The 22507-nt window shown below is 34.0% G+C and overlaps 1 protein-coding gene across 1 annotated transcript in view; it reads left to right on the forward strand.

Moving 5' to 3' along the window:
* The window catches only part of Dtwd2 (DTW motif tRNA-uridine aminocarboxypropyltransferase 2), a 142917-nt gene extending 141109 nt beyond the window's left edge, over positions 1-1808 (forward strand). Inside the window, exon 6 of the mRNA XM_077796871.1 lies at positions 277-1808. Within this exon, the coding sequence (XP_077652997.1) occupies positions 277-447 (171 nt within the window). The 3' untranslated portion in view covers positions 448-1808. The remainder of the gene's footprint in view (positions 1-276) is intronic.
* Positions 1809-22507: the final 20699 nt, after the last annotated feature.

Raw genomic sequence — 22507 nt, forward strand, 5'->3', positions numbered from 1 at the left:
TTGCATTTCTTTGTTACTGAAACTGAGTTAACTAATTCAATGTGCTTATCTTTGTATCTAAAAGTTTCTTTTAGTCTGCTTTTTATAGATTAAATTAGTATTAGAGCAACAATTTTTTTACTATGTTTGAATAAAACATAGTTTAAACTTAGTTTAAACTTTGTTTTCCATATAGAAATATGGGCAATATTCCCTCTGTTTTTGAAAGATAAAAGTAGGGTATCATGATTTCTCACAGATAAATTTTCAGTGTCTTTTTTTTTCTTCCCTTAACAGACTTTGCTTCGTCCTCTTCAAGCTTTATGCTCTTTCCAACTTCAGCATGGTGCTCAAATTCGCCTCAGCAAGGAATATCTTCTGAAAAATGGATTATATCCCAAGCCAATGCCAAGGAACAAACGCAAACTCAGGAAAATGGAACTGTTAATGAATAGTGTTAAAATTTAGTACAAATTGTTCTTATGGTGCTAGATTACCTGTCTCTTTACCTGGCAATACCATGTTATGTTTTCATACAATTTAGGCCTGTGTGTTTCTAACTCTAAAGAATGAAGATTGCTATTAATCTTGTTAGAAAGAAGGAAGTAAAACAAATAGCCATAAAAACAACATAAAAAAAAATTTCACTGACTCTGAAAAGCAAAATTTCATACTGTATTTGTTTAAAAAAATGTGTCTCTACTACATTTTTTAAATCCAAATTTAAAATATGACTAGTTATACAACTAGGCTTCGAAGTCCTCATTTTTAAAGTGGAAGAAATTGTGCCTAATTGAAACAGTATTATTCCATTAATATTTCTGGGTAACTAGGTGTAGGCCAATAATGGAATGCATCCTGTACAAGGCAAAAGAAAGTAATTATAATCAAGTAGTTTAAATCAAATTTTTATTTCACAAAAGAGTATAAAACAATAAGAAAGCTTTATTCTATAGAAACTAAACCTCAACTCAGCCAACGTGATTTAAGTATTCTGAAAATTGCCTGAATTTTTAAAGAGATACATGTTATTTTGAAATAGCATGTATTCTCATTTGTTATTCTGGGTAAATTTAGATTTATTAGTATTCATTGAACAGGTTTATTAACTAACTGATAAACTAGGTTTTACTAAGTTCCCATATAGAAATAACTGAAGTAGAATATTATACAACCATTATTGGATTAGACAAGAGAAATGTAAGTAAGGCTATTTAAAACTGTTTTAATGAGTGAAAGTTTCTATTTGAGACATCAAATTGCCCCCCCAGGGAAATATTTTCTGAGATTTTTGAATAGCATTAAGAGAAATATATACAATGTTTATTTACATCCACCTTAAATCTACTACAGTTAGATTGACATTTTAGCAAAAATAAGGGACTTGGTTTTGGTCTCTATTTATGACTTCTAGAGTTCCCTTTAATCCTGAGTTAAGTTGGAAGGAAAAACTAAACATACAATTTAAGGAAAGCTTGATAAAGATGTGTGTGTGCATAAAATGAGTATATATCATAGAATTAGTACATACAGTTTTCATGCTCATTTACTTGCTTATCGTTGACCTAGATTAGATCCTTACTAGAAGCTATAAGACTGGTCACAATTAGAATTATAATTAATGTTTGGGGAAACTATGCAGAAAATACTTTAAAACAATGAACAAAAGTTAGATTCCTATTTTTCATTGTTGGCTTATTTTTGGATTTAAAAAACAGATTAGCTCGTTTACATAAAATACCTAATTTAAATTAGGTATTAACATTAATACCTAATTAACATTATTTGGTATTAAAGAAGAAATAATAATGTGTAATTGTTTCTTAACAAGTGGGTTAAAATAATCTTGCAGTAAATTTTTATGTTAAAATTAAACTTCACAAATTACCTTTAGTGTTATTACTGATTTAAAAAAAACTACATAAGATACCATTTATATTTTTAAAACTTCAATTTATGTTGACTTTTAAAAATGTACTTTTATCTTTTAAATGCATTTAAGAGTATTTTTTGAGCACTTGAAAAGCATAAATTTCACTGTTTGGGAAATGTATAAATGTTTTTTTCAAGAAAGTTTATGTTGTTTTCCAAATTATTTACTGATTTCTTAATTGATTTTAATTATTTTTTAAAATTATTTTTATTGACATGTTAACATGGTAATTCCATTTTATCTAATAATAAGGTGATTCCATTTGATGTTCTTTAGCATGCAATCTTTCTCTTAGTCACCTGTTCTTATGAAGCTTTTTAAATATTATTAATTTTATCAGTTTTTTTTTTTTTATACCGAGGATTGAACACAGGGGTATTTGACCACTGAGCCACATCCCAGCCCTATTTTGTATTTTATTTAGAGACAGGATCTCACTGAGTTGCTTAGGGCCTCACTAAGTTGCTGAGGCTGGCTTTGAACCCATGATCTTCCTGCCTCAGCCTCCCGAGCCACTGGGATTACAGGTGTGTGCCACCAGACCTGGCTAATTTTATTGTTTTTAATTACTAAAAATTCTCAAAGTATGTAGAATTGTGTGCATATTTTAACTACAAATTTAATTTGGCTTTTAAAAATTGTTACATTTTTGTTGTATTAGTTGGTCTTTGAATTCACATGCTTTATGTTTACTGGAGTTTCCCAGATTAGTTTCATGTTTTTGGATTTGTTGCTGATAGCTGGCTTTATGTGTACACTTTAACTGCACTTTGATATAGTATAGATTATTTTGTGAGTTGTGATTTGAATCATGTTAACTCAGAGAATAGTATTTCCTCATGCACAAGATGACTATGCTCTTAACCCATTTATGATAGGTTTAAAATCACTATGTGTACTGAGGGATGTTTTTGAGAGGTTCTCACACATATAAGGGTTGAAAACTAGAGTATACAAACTAAATCTCAGTATGTGGCAATTTTCTATACCTAGAATTGTGATCAATTGTATGTGGACTTCGGTAGTTATATTAGGAAAAATTCTCCTCCTGAAGATTCCAAACACAGCTTTCCTTAAATAAGACTACTCATATTTTAGGTTTTGTTTTGAAGATTTTAGAAGAAACACACACTTTACTAACATTGTTTGTTAATTGTATAGAAAAGTACTTAACTTCCTGTTTCTTTATCAAATTTTCTATCTTATGGATAAATTTTTGACCCTTGGATGCATTTGTTTATTAGTATAGAAGTAAATTTTATTGATATTACAGTCAAAGATTGGATCAGAGTAGTAAACTCAAAAGTTTCTTGTTTTTTTCCTTTTTAATTTGTTCTGGGAATTGAACCCAGGGCAGTCTATGTGCTGGGAAAATGCTCAACCAGCAAGCTAAATTCCCAGCCCAGTGAATTAAAAACTTTCATATAACTGTAGTTTATTATGCTGATTTACTTCTTTAAAACAGGTATGAATGGATATTTTTATAAATAAATAATACTATGTTTTAGATGTAATGAGACTTTGCATTTAATTGTATCCTATAAGTAGGCTTTTAAAAAAAGAATGAATAGTAAGTTCTTAATTCACCCAATCTAAATTTGGATTTCCTGGATTGGTTTAAAGCATATTTTCCCTCTTTTTTCTTCATACTTTGTTTCCTAGAATCCTCTTTCCTCTTTCTCTCTCATCACCCCCATTGTTTCCTTTCTTTACCCACTAAACTTATCATGTATGTTAGGTCTTTTGTTTTTATAAATTATTCATGTACCTTGAATAAGTATTTTTCTTTGCTAAAGGTCCTAAGGAGGTCTGAATAGATTATAACTTTGTATTTAAAATTTATGTAGGAATAACAGAATACTCTATGACTTTTTATGCCACACTGATTATTTCCTTCCTGTCTTAGTCAATTCTGCTCTAATAGAATACCAAACTGAGTAGTTTATAAACTACAGGTGTCTCTTTTTTTTTCAATATTTATTTTTTAGTTATCGGCGGACACAACATCTTTGTTTGTATGTGGTGCTGAGAATCGAACCCGGGCCGCACGCATGCCAGGCGAGCGCGCTACCGCTTGAGCCACATCCCCAGCCCAAAACTACAGGTGTTTCTTTCTCACAGTTTTGAAGCCTGAGAAGTACAAGATCAATGTGCCAGCAGATTCCGTGTCTGGAGAAGTCTCACTTTCTGGTTCAGAGATGGTGCCTTCTGCTGCATCCTCACCTGGTGGTGGGGGAGAGCTCATCTTTAAAGTCTCTTTTACACTTATACTAATCATGAAGGCTTTGCTCTTATTACCAAATCATCTCCCAAAGGTCCCATTCCTAATACCATTATCTTTGGGGGTTAAAGTTTCAGGCTGTAAATTTTGGGGGGACACAAATATTCAAACCATAGCATCTTTCTTACTGTTTTAAAAAAGCATTGGTACCCCTCTCCTAGGACTCCTCCCCCTTCTGGAGCTCACTTTTCCTCCCTCTCTTCTTTCCCTCCTTCCTTCCCTTCCTTCTATTCTAATAAATCCTGTTACTTTGCTCTCAAAATTTTTTTTTGAGAAATAAACAATTATTTGTTAATTTTTCAGTTTTTAACAATTATTCACTTGAACTAAGAACATAGAGTTATTTTTTAAAAAAATTTTTAGTTTAAGATTTTTTATAAAACTGAAGTAGATACCCTTTGATATGAATATACTTTGGTAAGATAACATTTTGAGTAAGAAATTATACTGTATGACTTACTGTTTTTCTTCTTTAGAGGTATATTAAGGAATTAAAACATTTTTTAAAAAGTACATCTGCCTAAGGATTATTTTCTTCACAAGTATATTTTTCATTGATTTTGCATGCTAATAGCAGTTACCCATTTTTACTTTCAAGTTTATTATTTAAAGTGGGGAAACCTCTTTTTATGTGTGTGTGTAATGTCATCTTATGGGAAACATGAGTTGATATGAAAAATGATAGTGATTTCCAATATGGTCATCAAATTTTATAAGCATATTTGTTTACTATTTTGGTTTTATTAAGAGTTTTACTTCTAAAATTGCTTCTTCCTTAGTAAAATATATGAAACATTTAAAATTGTATATTAAAAACCTCAATTTGGGGTCTAAAATATAGATGTCTTGTTTTCCAGTTTTTATAATATTATGATTTAGATGTGAGGTGTCCCCCAAAGGCTCATGTGTGAGACAGTGCAAAATTTAGAGGAGAAACGATTGGGTTATGAGAGTTTAAACCTAATCAATGAATTAATCCCTTGATGAGATTACCTGGATAGTAACTGAAAGTGGGTAAGTTGTGGCTGGAGGAGGTGAGTCCGAGAGGACATGCCTTTAACGTTTATGTGTTGTATCTGTTCAGTGGAGTCTTTCTGCTCTCTGATCATCATGTGAGCTGTTTCCCCTTGCCACACTCTTCCAGTATGATGTTCAGCCTCACTGGAGCCCCAAGGAAGAGCTATCTGTCTATAGACTGAGACCTCTGAAACCATGAACCCTCAAATATGCTTTTCCTTCCCTAAAATTGTTCTGGTCAGATATTTTATTTATAACCATGAAAAAACTGTCTAAAACGTGTAGTTATCAAAGATTATAGAAACAAAACTAATGTTTTGACATCGTATTTTAATACTTAGTTCTTTAGTAACTCTTAGGATTTGCAAATTCAAATTCTGTGTGGCAAACAACACCACCCAAGACTTTCGCTCAAAACATATGTAGTCTATAAAAATAATCCATTTAGTAAATATGGTAAAAATAGACAAGTATGAAGTAAAATATATTAAAAGGTGACTAATTCTTTAATTCAAAAAGTGTTTATTTCATAAGTTGCAATAGTAATAAAATTGAATTATAATGTCAGGTTTTGGTTTTTTATTTATACTATATGATTTCATTTCTTTTAAGGGTACTGGTCTTTAATTTAGTCTAGTTTATTAAAGCCTTCACTGATAGAACATAAAATAGTTTTTACTTAGAACTAAGCATTTCAGATTTGTTATATCCAATGTTCAATAAATTATTAATATAATATCAAACTTTTATTTTAATTTTAATTCTATGGTGCTGATAACGCCGAGGTCTCGGGTTCGGTCCCCGTACGGGCCATCAATGGGAGTTCAAATCATTCCCAGAGGGGTGAGAGGCTTGTGGGAAGCCGGTGGTGGCAGTTGGGCTCTGAGGGTTTTTTCCTGAGGAGCTGTTTTGTTTGGAGTGTGTAGTTCTAAAAATAAAGTTCGTTTCTTTTGACAAGTGGCTCCTGAATTTTGCCCAGCCAGACTGAGGCAGCTAATAATAAAGTTATTTTGGATAATGCCTTTGTTATTTTTTGTTGGTAACAAAAGTTACCTAAATGATTTTTTAAAAAATATAATTATGGGTCTGGGGTTGTGGCTCTGAGGTAGAGCGCTTGTCTAGCATGTACGAGGCACTGGGTTCAATCCTCAGCACCATATAAAAATAAATAAAATAAAGGCATTTTGTCCAACTACAACCAAAAATAATTTTTTAAAATATAATTACTATGTTTTATTTTGCTGATAACTGTCAACAATTCCATTACTAAAATAACATAAATATTTAATATGAAATATATGAATCATTTCTAGAATTTAGCAGCAGAAAGAGTCTCTTGGGGATTATATATATATTCTCCTGCATCTATCATTATTTTGGATAATGGATATGTGAAATAGACTTGAATATCCATATAAAAATCAGACTTCAAGCAGTTTCTGTAAAATCTTTTATGTTGCCTATTAAATAGACCTTGATTTACTTAATTACTAGTTCTTAATAATCAGTTCAATAAACCACCCAATATCTATATTTAAATATTTTTATTTAGCATTTACTATATATTAGGTACTATTTTAAGTACTAGAGAATTAACTGATGTAGAAGACAGAATTCTTGTGTTCAACAAGTTGAAATTCTTGTGATTGGAGTTTGACCATAATAAAATAATTCCAAATATACATAACTGACACAAAAAGAATCCTGTAGTAGGATGTGATGAGAGTTAGTCACAAGTTAGGAAAGGCGTTTCAGAGGAATAATAGTTCAAAGAGATCAAAGGAGAGGATTTTTTTATAAAAGGACATGATATTAAGACTGGCAATCTGGGTAGGTTTGTAGATATTAAAAGTATAACAAAGTTTATTACAAGAGAAAGAAGAATGTCGGGGAAACATCCTCAAGAGAGAGAGAGAGGGTCCTCTCAGAGAAGAGAGCAACACCTTCCTTCTTTGTGCCCCAGCTTTTATTGGGGATTGTAGGGGAAATTCCAGAAGGCCTTGCCTGAGCACCACCTCCTAGCTCTTAACTGGCAGTTGGATTGCATCAGGTTTCTAAATCCCTGTTTTGTATGTCTTACTCATGAGTGTCTAAGTGAAATCCAAAGGAGTTAAAATTTATAATTGTAATAAGATTTAAAAATATGCCAAGTAACCTAAAGCAACTTTGACCATTCTGGTCCATGGCAGCTGATTTTGTCTAGAACTTGATATAACAGACCTTGAAACCACTGAGCTCTGTAGTCTTCAGTAAGTGCAATTTGTTTTCCTCTTATCAAAGGAGGAAACTTGGACAAACACTTCTCAGTCCTCTGAAAAATATGTTGTTACAGGGATATTAAGGACCAGAAATACTATGTGTAAGTTTTTTCTTTAAGAACATGTTAAGTGCTGACAAATAGGCTCAGTCTATAGAATTAAGTCATTTTCCATGTTCCCATTGCTTATGTCTACCTTTCTTTATTATTTTTTTTTTCCTTTGCTGGAGAAAGTCACAAGTTATCAGATAAGTGTAAAGAGAGATACTGAGATGTATGTATGGAGATCAAGGGGACATAAACTAGTTAATCTAGAAGAAGTGGGGGAACTTACTGGAAGGAGAGTAGTATTTGACATTGTTGTTTGCCCCTTTCAAAACTGAAGCAGTTATGGCCACCATGGTGATGTGATTTGTGTGTATGCATGTTTGCATGTGAGTGCCATATTCTCCAGTAAGGAAACAATTAGATTGGGGTGTTGATAGGGAGTAAATTGTTATGGTGCTAGACTTAGGAATCTAGGCTGGGTAAGGAGGGAAAAGGACAGCCGGAGTGTAGTTAGTGAAATATTGGTGTGGTCATTGACTAGAAGTCAATATTAATGAAGTCAGAAAATTATTGGAATGGGTATTGTATAGTAAATAAGTTGGATGGTGAGGGTCAGAGAACAGAAAGTTTAAAATTGGGATTTCAAGGTTTTATACAGTTATTAATAATAATGATATGCAGACCATAGACATGATGCTGAGGTTTAGAGAAATAGATGTTTAGAGCTATGGATGTTAGAGAATCAAGAGGGAATGGAATTGGAAGGTTTACTTTTGAGATGTGGAAGTTCTCAAGAATAAAAAGAGTAGTGGTAGAAAGTAGGTTCTAAATTTGTCAATGAATGAGCAGAGATGACTGGAAAGCAACAGGTAATATTAACAAGGTGGGGAAGGTGTAATAACGTCTGGCAATGTATTTCAAAGGGAGCTGAGGTTTTTAATGGAATGGGAAGAGACTGTGAGGTGGGAAATGATATTGGCCATCTCTATGGAAACATGCCTTGTCTCTAGGTTTTGAGATATGAGGGGAAAAAAAGAGGAAAGTAGCATCCATTTGAGAAGGCTACAGAGGATGCAATATCCTCAGGGGACATCAGATTTCTCTTATGGTAAGGGAAATATCCAGAGGAAGGGGAGTTTACTGATAATTAAATTTGTCATATAAATTAGGACACATTTTTCAATTGGATGGATACTAGAAAAACAGTAAAATGATATAGTATTTGCTAAACAGGGTAACATAATTACACTGTTGATGACCATGAGTTATAAAAAATAGAGTGGAAGGATTTGTAAGAATATGAAGGAGGTAGGAAATGGATTGTATAGAAAAACCTAGAGGTCAGTCAATATAAAGAAAACTAGACTAGAAGATTTGTACTTCTGATTGCGTGGAGATGACTTGCTGTGTAAGATAAAGGATTCACCCTGAGGTGAGAACATGCAGTGTTTAAATCCTCCAGGTGATTGTTTATGGGGAAGTGACTGATGTGGAAATATAAAGTGATGAAGATTATATGACACATTTAATATACTGGAGGTGTGAATTAGTCCGAAGGATATATAAAGATATTTTTCATATGAGAGTATAAAGTTTGATTATATGACTACATTATTTATTTATTATCATTTTCCAAAGTCTTTGACACAGTTTTATTATTACTAGTTTATTGGATTGAATTTTTTAGGTGCTTATATATACCTGCCTCACTTAATTTACCCTTGTGCTTTTAATAGACACTTGGTAAGGTATTTTTAATCACATGACCTGCTAAAGGCTCAAAACAGAGCACATTCTGGGAATTCTGTAGAGATTTAGGGAGAGGAAAATTAAGCCAAACCACATGTTCTTGAATATAAAAAGCTAATATAACAGATTATAGTTCAAGTTAAGAGGCCTAAGGAGGCAAATGTTGATCATTACTGGCTGGTACCATGTGAAATTTTCTTTCTAGTGAGTCATAGGGTACAGGAGCTAGAGAGCTATGTTTTAAAATAATCAATATGCTGTGTGAGAATAAATGATAGTATGCAAAGCAATGAAAGACTGGAGGTGAACCATAAACAAAAAGCAATATTTTAGGTTGGCAGATTGACTTATATAAGAAAAAAATCTTGCAAATACAACAATTAAAAATTCTCAGTCAAAACTCCCCAAACAATAATAAGAAAATGTGTGAGATCATATGACAGTAAGATCTTAACCTTCAAAAAAGGACCCCACCTTGAATGACATTTACTTTTATGCAGCTTTTATCCTGAGAACCCTTTCCAGTCCAGACAGCAGAGGGAGAGTAGAACTAAGGACAGAATTTGGGACTGTAGAGAGAATGGAAATTGAGTGTGTGTGTGAGGGGGGTGATGGGGACAATGGGTACCCTAAAATTTGCGTAGAGCCTGCTGTTAAATTATTGACTGACCTATGAATTTTGCCTGAGTGAGTGAGATTCCAAGCATCAAGGGAAAATAAAATGTAAGACAAGAGAGCTGGGCAGAGATTTCAGCAGTTTGCCAACCTCAATGGAGACAGTGTTGGAAGGTCTGAATTTTTCCAAGTTAGAGAGATCTGGTATAGACCTCATGCTTCCCATCCGTTGAAACCACAGTTTTAGAAAAAAAAAAAACCTGTCGGGACAAAGTGATTAGTTCTAGGACTAATAGCAAAACAGATATAGATTTCACCTTAACAGTGTAAATCAAGCCAGCAAAAATTCAAGGTGATTAACTACTAGAACAAAAATCAACACACTTCAGAAGAAGACAGTAGGTACAGAGTTTCTACAATGTTCATAGAAAATAATCCCTAACAGATTATAGGAAAGTCTGAATATAATCGGAAGAAAGTTGGAAGAATTTAAAGGGAGATTTGTTAAAACCCTATTTATGTATGTGTGTATATAACCAAATTCTAGAACTGAAAAGTATAATATCTGCAATGGGAAATTTATTGGATGGAATTAAGAACAAAACTGACAGAACAGGAGAAACAATTATTAAATTTGAAGATACGTCTACAGAAATATCCAAACTTGAGCATAGAAAGCATACAATTAAAAGAAAAAACAAAAAATTAGTACACCAATGATTTATGAAATAATAGTTTTTTTTAGAAAGAGAGAGATAATTTATTTATTTATTTTTTTAGTTTTTGGCAGACACAACATCTTTGTTTGTATGTGGTGCTGAGGATCGAACCCAGGCCGCACGCATGCCAGGCAAGTGTGCTACCACTTGATCCACATCCCCAGCCCAATGAAACAATATTAAATGACTGAATATGTTTAATTGCAGGGAAAGATTATATCAGAAAAAACATTTGAAGAAGTAACAAACTATAGGTCCAGAAAGCTCCACAAGCAGGATAAATCCAAAGAAAGTCATAATTAGACATCAGTCTGAGAAGAAAAATAATCTTAAAAGCATACAGATATAAAGGATACATTATATACAAGGAATAATCATAAAAATTATGTCTAACCCCATCAGAAATAAAAGAGGCCAGAAGACTACAGAAGATATTTTAAATGTTCTGGGGTGGGAGGTGGCTATCAGACTAGAATTATATCCTACAAAAATATCTTTTAAAAGAAAAGACAGGGGGCTGGGGTTGTGGCTCAAAGGTAGAGTGCTTGCCTAGCATGAGTGAGATACTGGGTTCTATCCTCAGCACCACATAAGAATAAAATGAAGGTATCGTGTCCACCAACAACTAAAAAAATATAAAAAAAAGTAAAGACATTTCTGCGGGGGGTTATGGCTCAGCGGTAGAGCTCTTGCCTAGCACATGTGAAGCGCTGGGTTCAATCTTCAGCACAAAAATAAATTTTTTAAAAAAAGGTATAAAGAAAAAAGTAAAGACATTTCTAATGAACCAAATCCAAGAGAATTCATGCCTAGCAGTCCTATACAATAAATTCTAAAGGATATTCTTGAAAATTTTTGAAAGGAAATGAAGGGAAATAATACAAGATGGAAATTGGATCTACAAAAGGAAATGGCATTATGTTTTTTTTTATTAGCTACACATGACATTACAATGATCTTGGCAATTCATACATTTGAATCAATTGGGGTATAATTTCTCATTTTTCGTTGTACAGATTGCAGAATCACATTGGTCATACAGTTACCTATATACATACAGCAATCATAATGTCTATTTTATTCTGCTGCCCTTCCTATCCCCCCTTCCCCTCCCCTCCCCTCCCATAATTTCTCTCTATCCAATCTAATGTGACACACTTTTTTTTCCTTTTTCTCCTAACAACATCATATATGTATTCTGTATAACAATGAGGGTCTCCTTCCATCTTCCGTGCAACTCCCCTCCTCCCTCCTTTTCCCTCCCACCTCTCTTCCCTATTTAGTGGTAATCATCTTCTCATGCTCTTCCTCCCTATCTCATTTTGAGTTACCCCCCTTATATCAAAGAAGACATTCGGCATTTGTTTTTTAGGGATTGGCTAACTTCACTTAGCATAATCTGCTCTAATGCCATCCATTTCCCTGCAAATGCCATAATCTTATTATTTTTTATTGCTGAGTAATATTCCATTGTGTATAAATGCCACATTTTTTTTTGATTCATTCATCTATTGAAGGTCATCTAGGTTGGTTCCATCGTCCAGCTATAGTGAATTGTGCTGCTATAAACATTGATGTGGCTGTGTCCCTGTAGCATACTATTTTTAGGTCTTTTGGGTATAATCTTCGAAAGGGAATAGCTGGGTCAAATGGTGTTTCCATTCCCAGCTTTCCAAGGAATCTCCATACTACTTTCCAAATTGGCCTCACCAATTTGCAGTCCCACCAGCAAGGTATGAGTGTACCTCCCCCCCCCCAATCCTTGCCAGCACTTATTGTTGTTTGACTTCATAATGGCTGCCATTCTTATTGGAGTGAGATGGTATCTTACAGTAGTTTTAATTTGCATTTCTCTGATTGCTAGAGATGGTGAGCATTTTTTCATGTATTTGCTGATTGATTGTATATCATCTTCTGAGAAGTGTATGTTCAGCCCCTGGCCCATTTGTTGATTGGGTTATTTGTTTTTTTTTGTTGTTGTTGTTTAACTTTTTGAGTTCTTTGTATACTCTGGATATTAGAGCTCTATCTGATCTGTGAGGGGTAAAAATTTGTTCCCAGGATGTAGGCTCCCTATTCACCTCACATATTATTTCTCTTGCTGAGAAAAAACTTTTTAGTTTGAATTCGTCTCATTTGTTGATTCTTGGTTTTAACTCTTGTGCTATAGGCATCTTATTAAGGAATTTGGGGCCTGTCCCCACATGATGAAGATTAGGTCCAACTTTATCTTCTATCAGACGCAGTCTCTGGTTTGATTCCTAGCTCCTTGATCCATTTTGAGTTGACTTTTGTGCATGGTGAGAGAAAGGGATTCAATTTCATTTTGTTGCATATGGATTTTCAGTTCTCCCAGCACCATTTGTTGAAGATGCTATTCTTTCTCCATTGCATGTTTTTAGCACCTTTGTCTAATATAAGGTAGTTGTAATTTTGTGGATTTGTCTCTGTGTCCTCTATTCTGTACCATTGGTCTACCAGCCTGTTTTGGTGCCAGTACCATGCTGTTTTTGTTACTAATGCTCTGTAGTACTGTTTAAAATCTGGAATCGCAATACCACCAGTTTCACTCTTCCTGCTTAGAATTACTTTAGCTATTCTGGGTCTCTTATTTTTCCAGATGAATTTCATGATTGCTTTTTCTATTTCTGCAAGGAATGTCATTGGGGTTTTGATGGGAATTGCATTGAATCTGTAAAGTGCTTTGATAATATGGCCAATTTAATAATATTAATTTTGCCTATCCATGAGCAAGGTATATCCTTCCATCTTCTAAGGTCTTCTTCTATTTCTTTCTTTAGGGTTCTGTAGTTTTCATTGTATAGATATTTCACCGCTTTTGTTAGGTTGATTCCCAGATATATTACTTTTTTTGAGGATATTGTGAATGGGGTAGTTGTCCTCATTTCCATTTCAGAGAATTTGTCACTGAAACACAGAAATGCCTTTGATTTATGGGTATTAATTTTATATCCTGTCACCTTGCTGAATTCATTTACTAGTTCTAGAAGTTTCTTGGTTGAACTTTTTGGGTCTGCTAGGTATAGGATCATGTCATCAGCAAATAGTTCTAATTTAAGTTCTTCTTTTCCTATATTTATGCCTTTAATTTCTTTCATCTTTCTAATTGCTCTGGCTAGTGTTTCAGGAACTATGTTGAATAGAAGTGGTGAGAGAGGGCATCCCTGTCTTGTTCCAGATTTTAGAGGGAATGCCTTTAATTTTTCTCCATTTAGAATGATGCTGGCCTAAGGCTTAGTGTATATAGCTTTTACCATGTTGAGGTAATTTTCTGTTATCCCTAATTTTTCTAGTGTTTTGAACATAAAGGGATGCTGTATTTTGTCGAATGCTTTTTCTGCATCTATCGAGATGATCATATGGTTCTTATCTTTAAGTCTATTGATGTGGTGAATTACATTTATTGATTTCTGTATATTAAACCAGCTTTGCATCCCAGGGATGAATCCCACTTGGTCATGGTGTACGATCTTTTTGATATGTTTTTGTATCTGATTTGCCAGAATTTTATTGAGGATTTTTGCATCTAGGTTCATTAGGGATATTGTTCTGAAGTTTTCTTTCTTTGAAGTGTCTTTATCAGGTTTTGGAATCAGGATGATGTTGGCCTTGTAGAATGAATTTGGAAGTACTCCCTCTTTTTCTATTTCCTGAAATAGATTGAAGAGTATTGGTATTAGTTCTTCTTTAAAGGTCTTGTAAAACTCTGCTGTATATCCATCCGGTCCTGGGCTTTTCTCGGTTGGTAGTCTTTTGATGGCTTCTTCTATTTTCTCACTTGATATTGGTCTGTTTAGGTTGTGTATATCATCCTGACTTAATCTGGGTAGATCATATGCCTTAAGGAATTTATTGATGCCTTCACTATTCTCTATTTAATTAGAGTGTAGGGTTTCAAAATAAATTCTAATTATCTTCTGTATTTCTGAAGTGTCTGTTGTGATGTTGCCTTTTTCATCCCATAAGCTAGTAATTTGGGTTCTCTGTCTTCTTTGTTAGCATGGCTAGTGGTCTATCAATCTTATTTATTTTTTCAAAGAACCAACTTTTAGTTTTGTCAATTTTTTCAATTGTTTATTTTGTTTCGATTTCATTGATTTCAGCTCTGATTTTAATTATTTCTTGCCTTCTACTGTATTTGCTACTGATTTGTTCTTCTTTTTCTAGGGCTTTGTGATGTAGTGTGAGGTCATTTATTTGTTGGCTTTTCCTTCTTTTAAGGAATGAACTCCATGAAATGAATTTTCCTCTTAGTACTGCTTTCATAGTGTCCCAGAGATTTTGATATGTTGTGTCTGAGTTTTCATTTACCTCTAAGAATATTTTAATTTCCTCTTTGAAGTCTTCTGTAACCCTTTGTTCATTCAGTAGCATATTGTTTATTCTCCATGTGATGTACGAATTTTTCTTCCTTATTTTATTATTGATTTCCAATTTCATTCATTATGATCAGATAAAATGCATGGTAGTATCTCTACTCCTTTGTATTTGCTAAGATTTGCCCTGTGACATAATATATGGTCTATTTTTGAGAAGGATCGTGTGCTGCTGAGAAAAAAGTGTATCCGCTTGATGTTGGATGGTATATTCTATATATGTCAATTAAGTCTAATATTATTGAGCTCTATAATTTCTTTATTCAACTTTTGTTTGGAAGATCTGTCCAGTGGTTAGAGAGGTGTGTTAAAATCTCCCATGATTATAGTGTTGTGGTCTATTTGACTCTTGAACTTGAGAAGAGTTAGTTTGATGAATGTAGCTTCACCATTGTTCGGGGCATATATATTAATGATCATTAAGTCTTGTTGGTGTATGTTTCCCTTGAGCAGTATGTAGTGTCCTTCTTTATCCCTTTTGATTAACTTTGGCTTGAAGTCTATTTTATTTGATATGAGTTTGGACACCCCTGCTTGCTTCTGAGGTCCATGTGAGTGGTATGATTTTTCCCAACCTTTCACCTTCAGTCTGTGTATGTCTTTTCCTATCAGATGAGTCTCCTGTAGGCAGCATATTGTTGGATCTTTTTTTTTTTTTTAATCCAGTCTACTAGCCTATGTCTTTTGATTGGTGCACTAAGCCATTAACATTTAGAGTTACTATTGAGATATGGTTTGTAATTCCAGCCATATTTGTTTATTTATGTTACTTAATATGATTTGTTTTTCCTCTTTGATTAGTTTTTCCTTTACTGTACTACCTCCCGCTGTTGGTTTTCATTGTTATTTTTCATTTCCTCTTCCTGTAATATTTTGCCAAGGATGTTTTGAAGAGCTGGTTTGCTAGCTGCAAATTCTTTTAACTTTTGTTTATTGTGGAAGATTTTTATTTCATCTTCAATCCTGAAGCTTAATTTCGCTAGATACATGATTCTTGGTTGGAACCCATTTTCTTTCAGCGTTTGAAATATGTTTGTCCAGGATCTTCTAGCTTTCAGAGTCTGTATTGAAAGACCAGCAGTTATCCTGATGGGTTTACTCCTAAATGTAATCTGCTTCCTTTCTCTTGTGGCTTTTAAGATTCTCTCCTTATTCTGTATGTTGGACATCTTCATTATAATGTGTCTTGGTGTGGATCTCTTGTGATTTTTCCTGTATGCTTCTAGGATTTGGATTTCTGTTTCATTCTTCAAGTCTGGGAAGTTTTCTAGTATTATTTCATTGAACAGTTGCTCATTCCTTTGGTTTGAACCTCTATTCCCTCCTGTATCCCAATAACTCTAAGTTTGGTCTCTTTATGTTATCCCATATTTCTTGGATGTTCTGCTCATGGTTTCTTGACATTCTTGCTGAGCTGTCTATGTTCTTTTCAAGTTGAAATACTTTGTCTTCGTTGTCTGATGTTCTATCTTCTAAGTGTTCTACTCTGCTGGTAATACTCTCATTTGAACTTTTAATTTGGTTCATTGTTTCCTTCATTTCCAGGATTTCTGTTTTTTGTTTGTTTGTTTGTTTTTAATAATCTCTATCTCCCTGTAGAGTTGGTCTTTTGCTTCTTGGATTTGTTTTTGTAATTCATTGTCAAAGTGATCTTTCATTGTCTGATTTTGCTGTCTAATATCTTCCTTGAGACTCCAGATCATCTGAAGCATGTATATCCTGAACTCTTTATCTGACATTCCATCTGCTGCAGATATTACCTCTTCTAATATTGAATTCACCTGCATTGTTTGTGGTTCTTTCTTTCCTTGTCTTTTCATACTGCTCATGTTTCTTTCCAGCTTTGTGAAACTGTTGTGTTAATGATTTTCCCCCTATATATTTATATTGATCTTGTATAGCTCCAAAATCTCTCTTTTGTTGAGAAAGACAATGTTGACAGTTCCCAATATCAATAGTACATCATCTAAGCACAAATTTTTATTATTAATACATTTATAGTTAGACTCTAAGTCTACAATATTGGCTTCAAATATTATTTTAAAATATAGTCATTAGTTTCATAAAAGGCATACCATTTCTGGTGGCATATAAAAAACTGAATTTCAGATGTAGGATGTTTTGCTTAGGGGGAAAGGAGTGAGGGTATGAGGTTAATCTAACTTAGCACCTTTGGAGAACTCTAACCAATAGACTGGTAATTTATGGAAGAATGTATAGATTCAACCTCCTATCTGTATTTAGGAAGTTACCCTATGTATAGATAGTAAAAGTTAGGGGGTTGAAAGTGGGATAGAGGGAGTAAGAATGAAGAAAAATATAACAAGGAAGAAAAGAGAAAAAAGAGAGAGGGAAAAGGAAAATAAGAAAGAAAAAAGAAAAAGAAAAAAGGGGGGAGGTGGGGCATATGCAATTTCTCTATATTATATTATTCTGGTGATTCAGTTGTTAAAGTCCTATTTCATGCACAGTTCTTGGTTTCACATATGTTGAGGTTGTGAAAGAGAGAGAAGAAAATATAGAAAAAAAAGTCTCTCTTAACTCTGTTTTCCTTTCTTCCAGTAGGTGGTGTTGTCTATTCCTAGCTCGAGCCTCTGTGTTCAGGGTGGTGGATGTAGCCAGTGTGAAAGAACATGAGCTTCCACCTGTAGCCTCCCTACTCTAGTTTCTGAGATGGAAACCAGGAGCCTGTACAGTTGTTGTTTTGTGTTGATAGCTACACCCCCCAAAAGCTTGTGGGAAAAATTTTGAGTTATCACAGCTAAAGGTGGGGGAGTTGGAAACCAGATACCTGGATCAGCCGCAGAACCATGCTGGTTACCACTCCCCCAGTTGATAGGTTTTAAGGGTTGATGGGCTTCCTCCTGTCTGGTGGGCAGAGGCCAGGGCTGGGCTTCCTCCTCCGGTCTTGGCATTATGTTTTACTACAGAAAATAACTGAAAATGCTAAATAATACTATCATAAAACTATAAAATAATGATATAAAGACAAATTTTGCTTATTTTTTCTGTCATTTAAAAATTCTTTAAAAGCAATTGTTTAAAGCAAAAATAGTAAAAACATTATGGGATTTATATTAAAAATGTAGAAGTAAAATATATGACAGTAATAAATAATTCAAAGGAATGTAATTTTGCTTTCAAAGTGATATGATATTAATTTACAAAATAAGGAAGTATATTGTAATTCCTATATTTTCTTTGTTTAGTATGGTATCCATTAACCACACCTGACTATTTTCGTTCATTTAAAACTTAATTAACTTAATATATCCAGTTCCTCAGTTGCTCTGGCCATATTTAAGCTGTTCCACAGTCATTATATGACCAATGATTATTGTGTTTAACAAAGATATAGAATATTTCTGTTGTCAGAGGAAGTTCTGTTATATAGTACCTCCTTGGAACAGCTGCTAAAAATCAATAATTCAAGAAGGCATAAAGCAAAAAGTCAATAGGGGAAATAAAATGAAACACCATGAAAAAGTAAACATATATTCAATTAACCCTAAGAAGGTAGGAAAAAAAGAATAGTAATAAAGAACAGGGGTGAGAAGTAGAAAATAAAAGTAATATTGGATTTAAATCTATCTATATTATTAATTACATTACATATAAATGGACTAAATATTTAAATTGAAAGACATAATTACTCACACTGAATAAATGTGAGAAACAAATGTATGCCATTTATAACAGGTACCAGACATGAATATTTTAAAAAAATCTTGAAGGTAAAAGCAGAAAAATGATATACTATGCCAATCAAAAAATTAGTGTATCTATCTTAATCTCATATAAAATGGACTGCAAACAAAGATTATCAGAGTTAAAGAGGATCAGTTCATTAGGATAAAACAATTCTAAATGTGTGCCTACCAATATCAGAGTTTATAAATACATGAAGCAAAATATGACAGAACTAAAGAGAAATACAAAATCCATAATCATTGGTGGAATTTTAAATGATCTTCTCTTAGTATTTTGTAAACAAATAGTAAAGATGTAGAAAATTTTGAAAAACTGTCAATCTACTTGACCTAATTGACATTTGTAGAGCATTATGCTGCAAAACTCGGGCTATATTAGGTTTTTTAAGTGCAAATAGAACATTCAGGACAGACCATCTTCTGGGTCTTAAACAAGTCTTAACATAAAACTACAAAGGATGGAAAGCCAACAGAGCATGTTCCCTGATACAGTGTAAATTAATTTGAAGTCAATAACTGACAATTCTAAATAACCTCTGGGTCAAAAAAGTTATGATGGAAATTAATAAATATTTTGAAAGTAGTTATAATGACAATTTGTGAGATACATTTAAAGCAGTTGATAAAGGGAAATTTTGTAACTTAAATGTTTTATATTAGAAAAGGAGATAGTTTTAAAAATTATCTACTATGATTTGCATGTCCTCTCCAAAACTTTTTTTTATGTTGAAATGAATTTCCACTCTAACATTATTAAGAGGTGAGAACTTTAAGAGAGATTAGGCCATGAGGGTTTCTGCCTCCTAATTTGGGATTGGTATCCTTATGTAATAAGGCAAGCTTGTCTCCTTGCTCTGTTGCACTTTTTCCTTCCATCATGAGATGATGCAAAAAGAAGGCCCTAACCAGATGCCAAGCTGTCAATCTTGAATTTCTAATTTTTCAGATCTGTAAGAAAATCAATTTCTGTTTTTTTAAGATGCCCAACCTGTGGTATTCTGTTATAGCAGCACAAAACTGAGTAATACATATTTGTGATCTGACCTTATATTAGGGTTAAGTTTGAGAAGCAGAATCAATATTGTTACAAAAAACGAATTTCTTATAGTAAGACCTTATACAATTATGGGTGGAACTGAAAAAGCTTCCTGAGGCACTGGTAGAGGTGGGCAAGTGAGATCTTGAAGGGAATTATCTGAGAAGTGAAGCATTATTTGCACCAAAGTGAGAATGCGAGGAGAATTTTGTGAAGGGTGTGTGTGTTATCAGTCAGGCATCTGATAGTGGGCCCAGGGCCGCTGTTGTTTAGGTAGCGTAGCAGGGAGGAAAAGAGAAAAGGAGACTTAGAAGCTACCAGGCTTCTCTTTATTTGCCTGGCATATTAATTGACTTTCACAGAGTAATGGATGCTGATTTATTTCCACCTCTCAAATCTCAAGCACCTTCCTCTTCAGGCCAACTTTAACCTCTGGATTCTAAAATGAAATAGAATTATGGGAAATAGAGTTTCCATTTTAATCAAGTTTACAGTGCAGTGACCACATACACTCTGCCCTTTACTTCATCTTTTAACTATATCTAATATCCAATTAAGGACAGTAATAAAATGTGCTTTTATTTACTGTGATGTATTTATCTATGGAACAACTGAAAACATGCTAATTTCTCCCTGGAAAAGGATATACAAAGTACAAATTCATTTGATCTATCTTTGGATGAAGTTTATTTCTCTTACAACTGGATCTCACACTACCTTTTATATTTCTAACTTAAATATGGAAATGTAAGAGTATATAATTAACTATTATTAAGATAGCTTCTATTAGAAGGAAATGGGAGAGAGGAGAATCACACACACACACACACACATCAAAATAACAATCACAACTCATTATTTCTGTAACTGGGCAAGTAGTTTTATTTACTTTCTTCTTCTACTACCCCTTCAATATTTCCTTTGCCTTCAGCAATTAGTGATTGTGGTTCCTTGCATGGTGAGGTGATCTTAAGAATCACCTGAAGGATTGGTGACAAAAGAAGACTGACTTCTGGGTTCTTTTAGTTTTTCATTAATTTATCACAGAACATGTGAGAACTAACAGATGTACCATAAAATCTTCATCCTAGGCAAACTTCTCCTCATCCTTTTTTGTTTTTGGAAACCCAGTTTTTCTGTGGTAAGAAGCATCTTATTTTCCTGTTGGTTTTCTGGCACAAAGAATCAAAATATGAATGCAGAAATCTCAGCTTCCACCTTAATGAAACCACTATTGTATTTCTTTTCTTTTTTTATTATTTTCTTATTTATTTATTTTAGTTGTAGATGGATACAATACCTTTATTTATTTATTTATTCATTTTTGTGTGGTGCTGAGGATCGAACCAAGGGCTTTGCACGTGCTAAGCGAGCGCTCTACCATTGAACCACAACCCCCACCCCCACTATTATATTTCTTGATGGAAATATTCTTCCCTTTGGAAACTGAGATATCTAAACCAGCTGATTTTAGAGTTGCAGGGACAGGAAACAAAAATTTTGCTAGATCATTAGAGTTGAAGGAGTCATTCCCATTTCTGCTTCTTTATTTCTGGAGCCAAGAATCTTGACTATAGAAAAAAAATGGTACCATATATTAATTGCTGGTTCAGAGTATGTATCCATTTTGGAAGATATTACCCAGCCTTACATATTCCAGTTTGTGTCAGAACTGAGTCTTTGAATGGTCATTCCATATTTTATTAGACCAGCTGCTTCCGGTTGTTAGAAAACGAGGCAGTATCAGTAAATTCCTATATGCAAGCACCCATACCCAGGCTTCATTTGCTATAAAAGGAGTTCCCTGCTCAGAAACAATGCTGTGCGTAACATCATGATGGTGAATAAGAATTTTTTCAAGTCCTCAAATGTAGTTTTGGCACAAGCATTGTGGGCAGAGAAGACAAATCAGTATCCATGGTAAATGTTTATTCCACTGAAAATGAAGCCCTGCTTTTTCCATGATGAAAATAGTCCCATGTAGTTAAGCTGGCGCTAAGTGCCTGGCTGTTCCAGGCACTGGACTCTGTTATTTTCTGAATTTGGGGCACTTGGCAATGATATAGTCAGATAAGGCTTGACAAGTGGAAAGCCATGCTGTTGAGCCCACATGTAACTTTCATCCTTGTCTTCATGATCACAGTGTTCATGAACTAAGGGTAGGGGCTGGGGTTGAGGCAGGGAAAGATGACTAACACCTACAGATGGTGTTACATTGTCTATCTGATTATTAAGATTCTTCTCTACTGAAGTTGCTTTTGGTGATTATTTGCATAGATCACAAATGTCTTCACACTGAGTTTTCTATAGCTCTATAACAAACCACCTCAAACTTAGGGCTTTAAGGCAACCACCATTTACTTGCTCAGTATTTGGATACCTGGTTTGGTCTCAGGTAGAATGGCCCCCTGATGCCCATGTGGTACATTGGTCAGTAGTGGTCAATCCCAGTAGCTACTCTCCTGGGATTGCATGTGTAGCTATAGTCATATGGAATCTCAACCAGGACTAGATGATCCAAGATGGCTTCATTTGCATGGCTTTTGCCTCAGCTAGAATGGCAGCAACACACTCTCTGGGTCTCTTTCCAATCTAGCCTGTTCAGTAGGTTGGCCAGACTAATTGACATGCTGTCTCAGTCTCAAAAGAGAGTGAAAGCAGTAGTTTACAAGAGAGGCCCTAATAGAACAAGGACCTCCCTTCAGATCCCCTTAATGGTCCACACCACCTCCCAATAGCACCACCCAGGACCTTACAAATGTTAAG

The sequence above is a fragment of the Urocitellus parryii genome, chromosome 1 (genome assembly GCF_045843805.1).
Source record: "Urocitellus parryii isolate mUroPar1 chromosome 1, mUroPar1.hap1, whole genome shotgun sequence".
NCBI classification, from domain to species: Eukaryota; Metazoa; Chordata; class Mammalia; order Rodentia; family Sciuridae; genus Urocitellus; species Urocitellus parryii.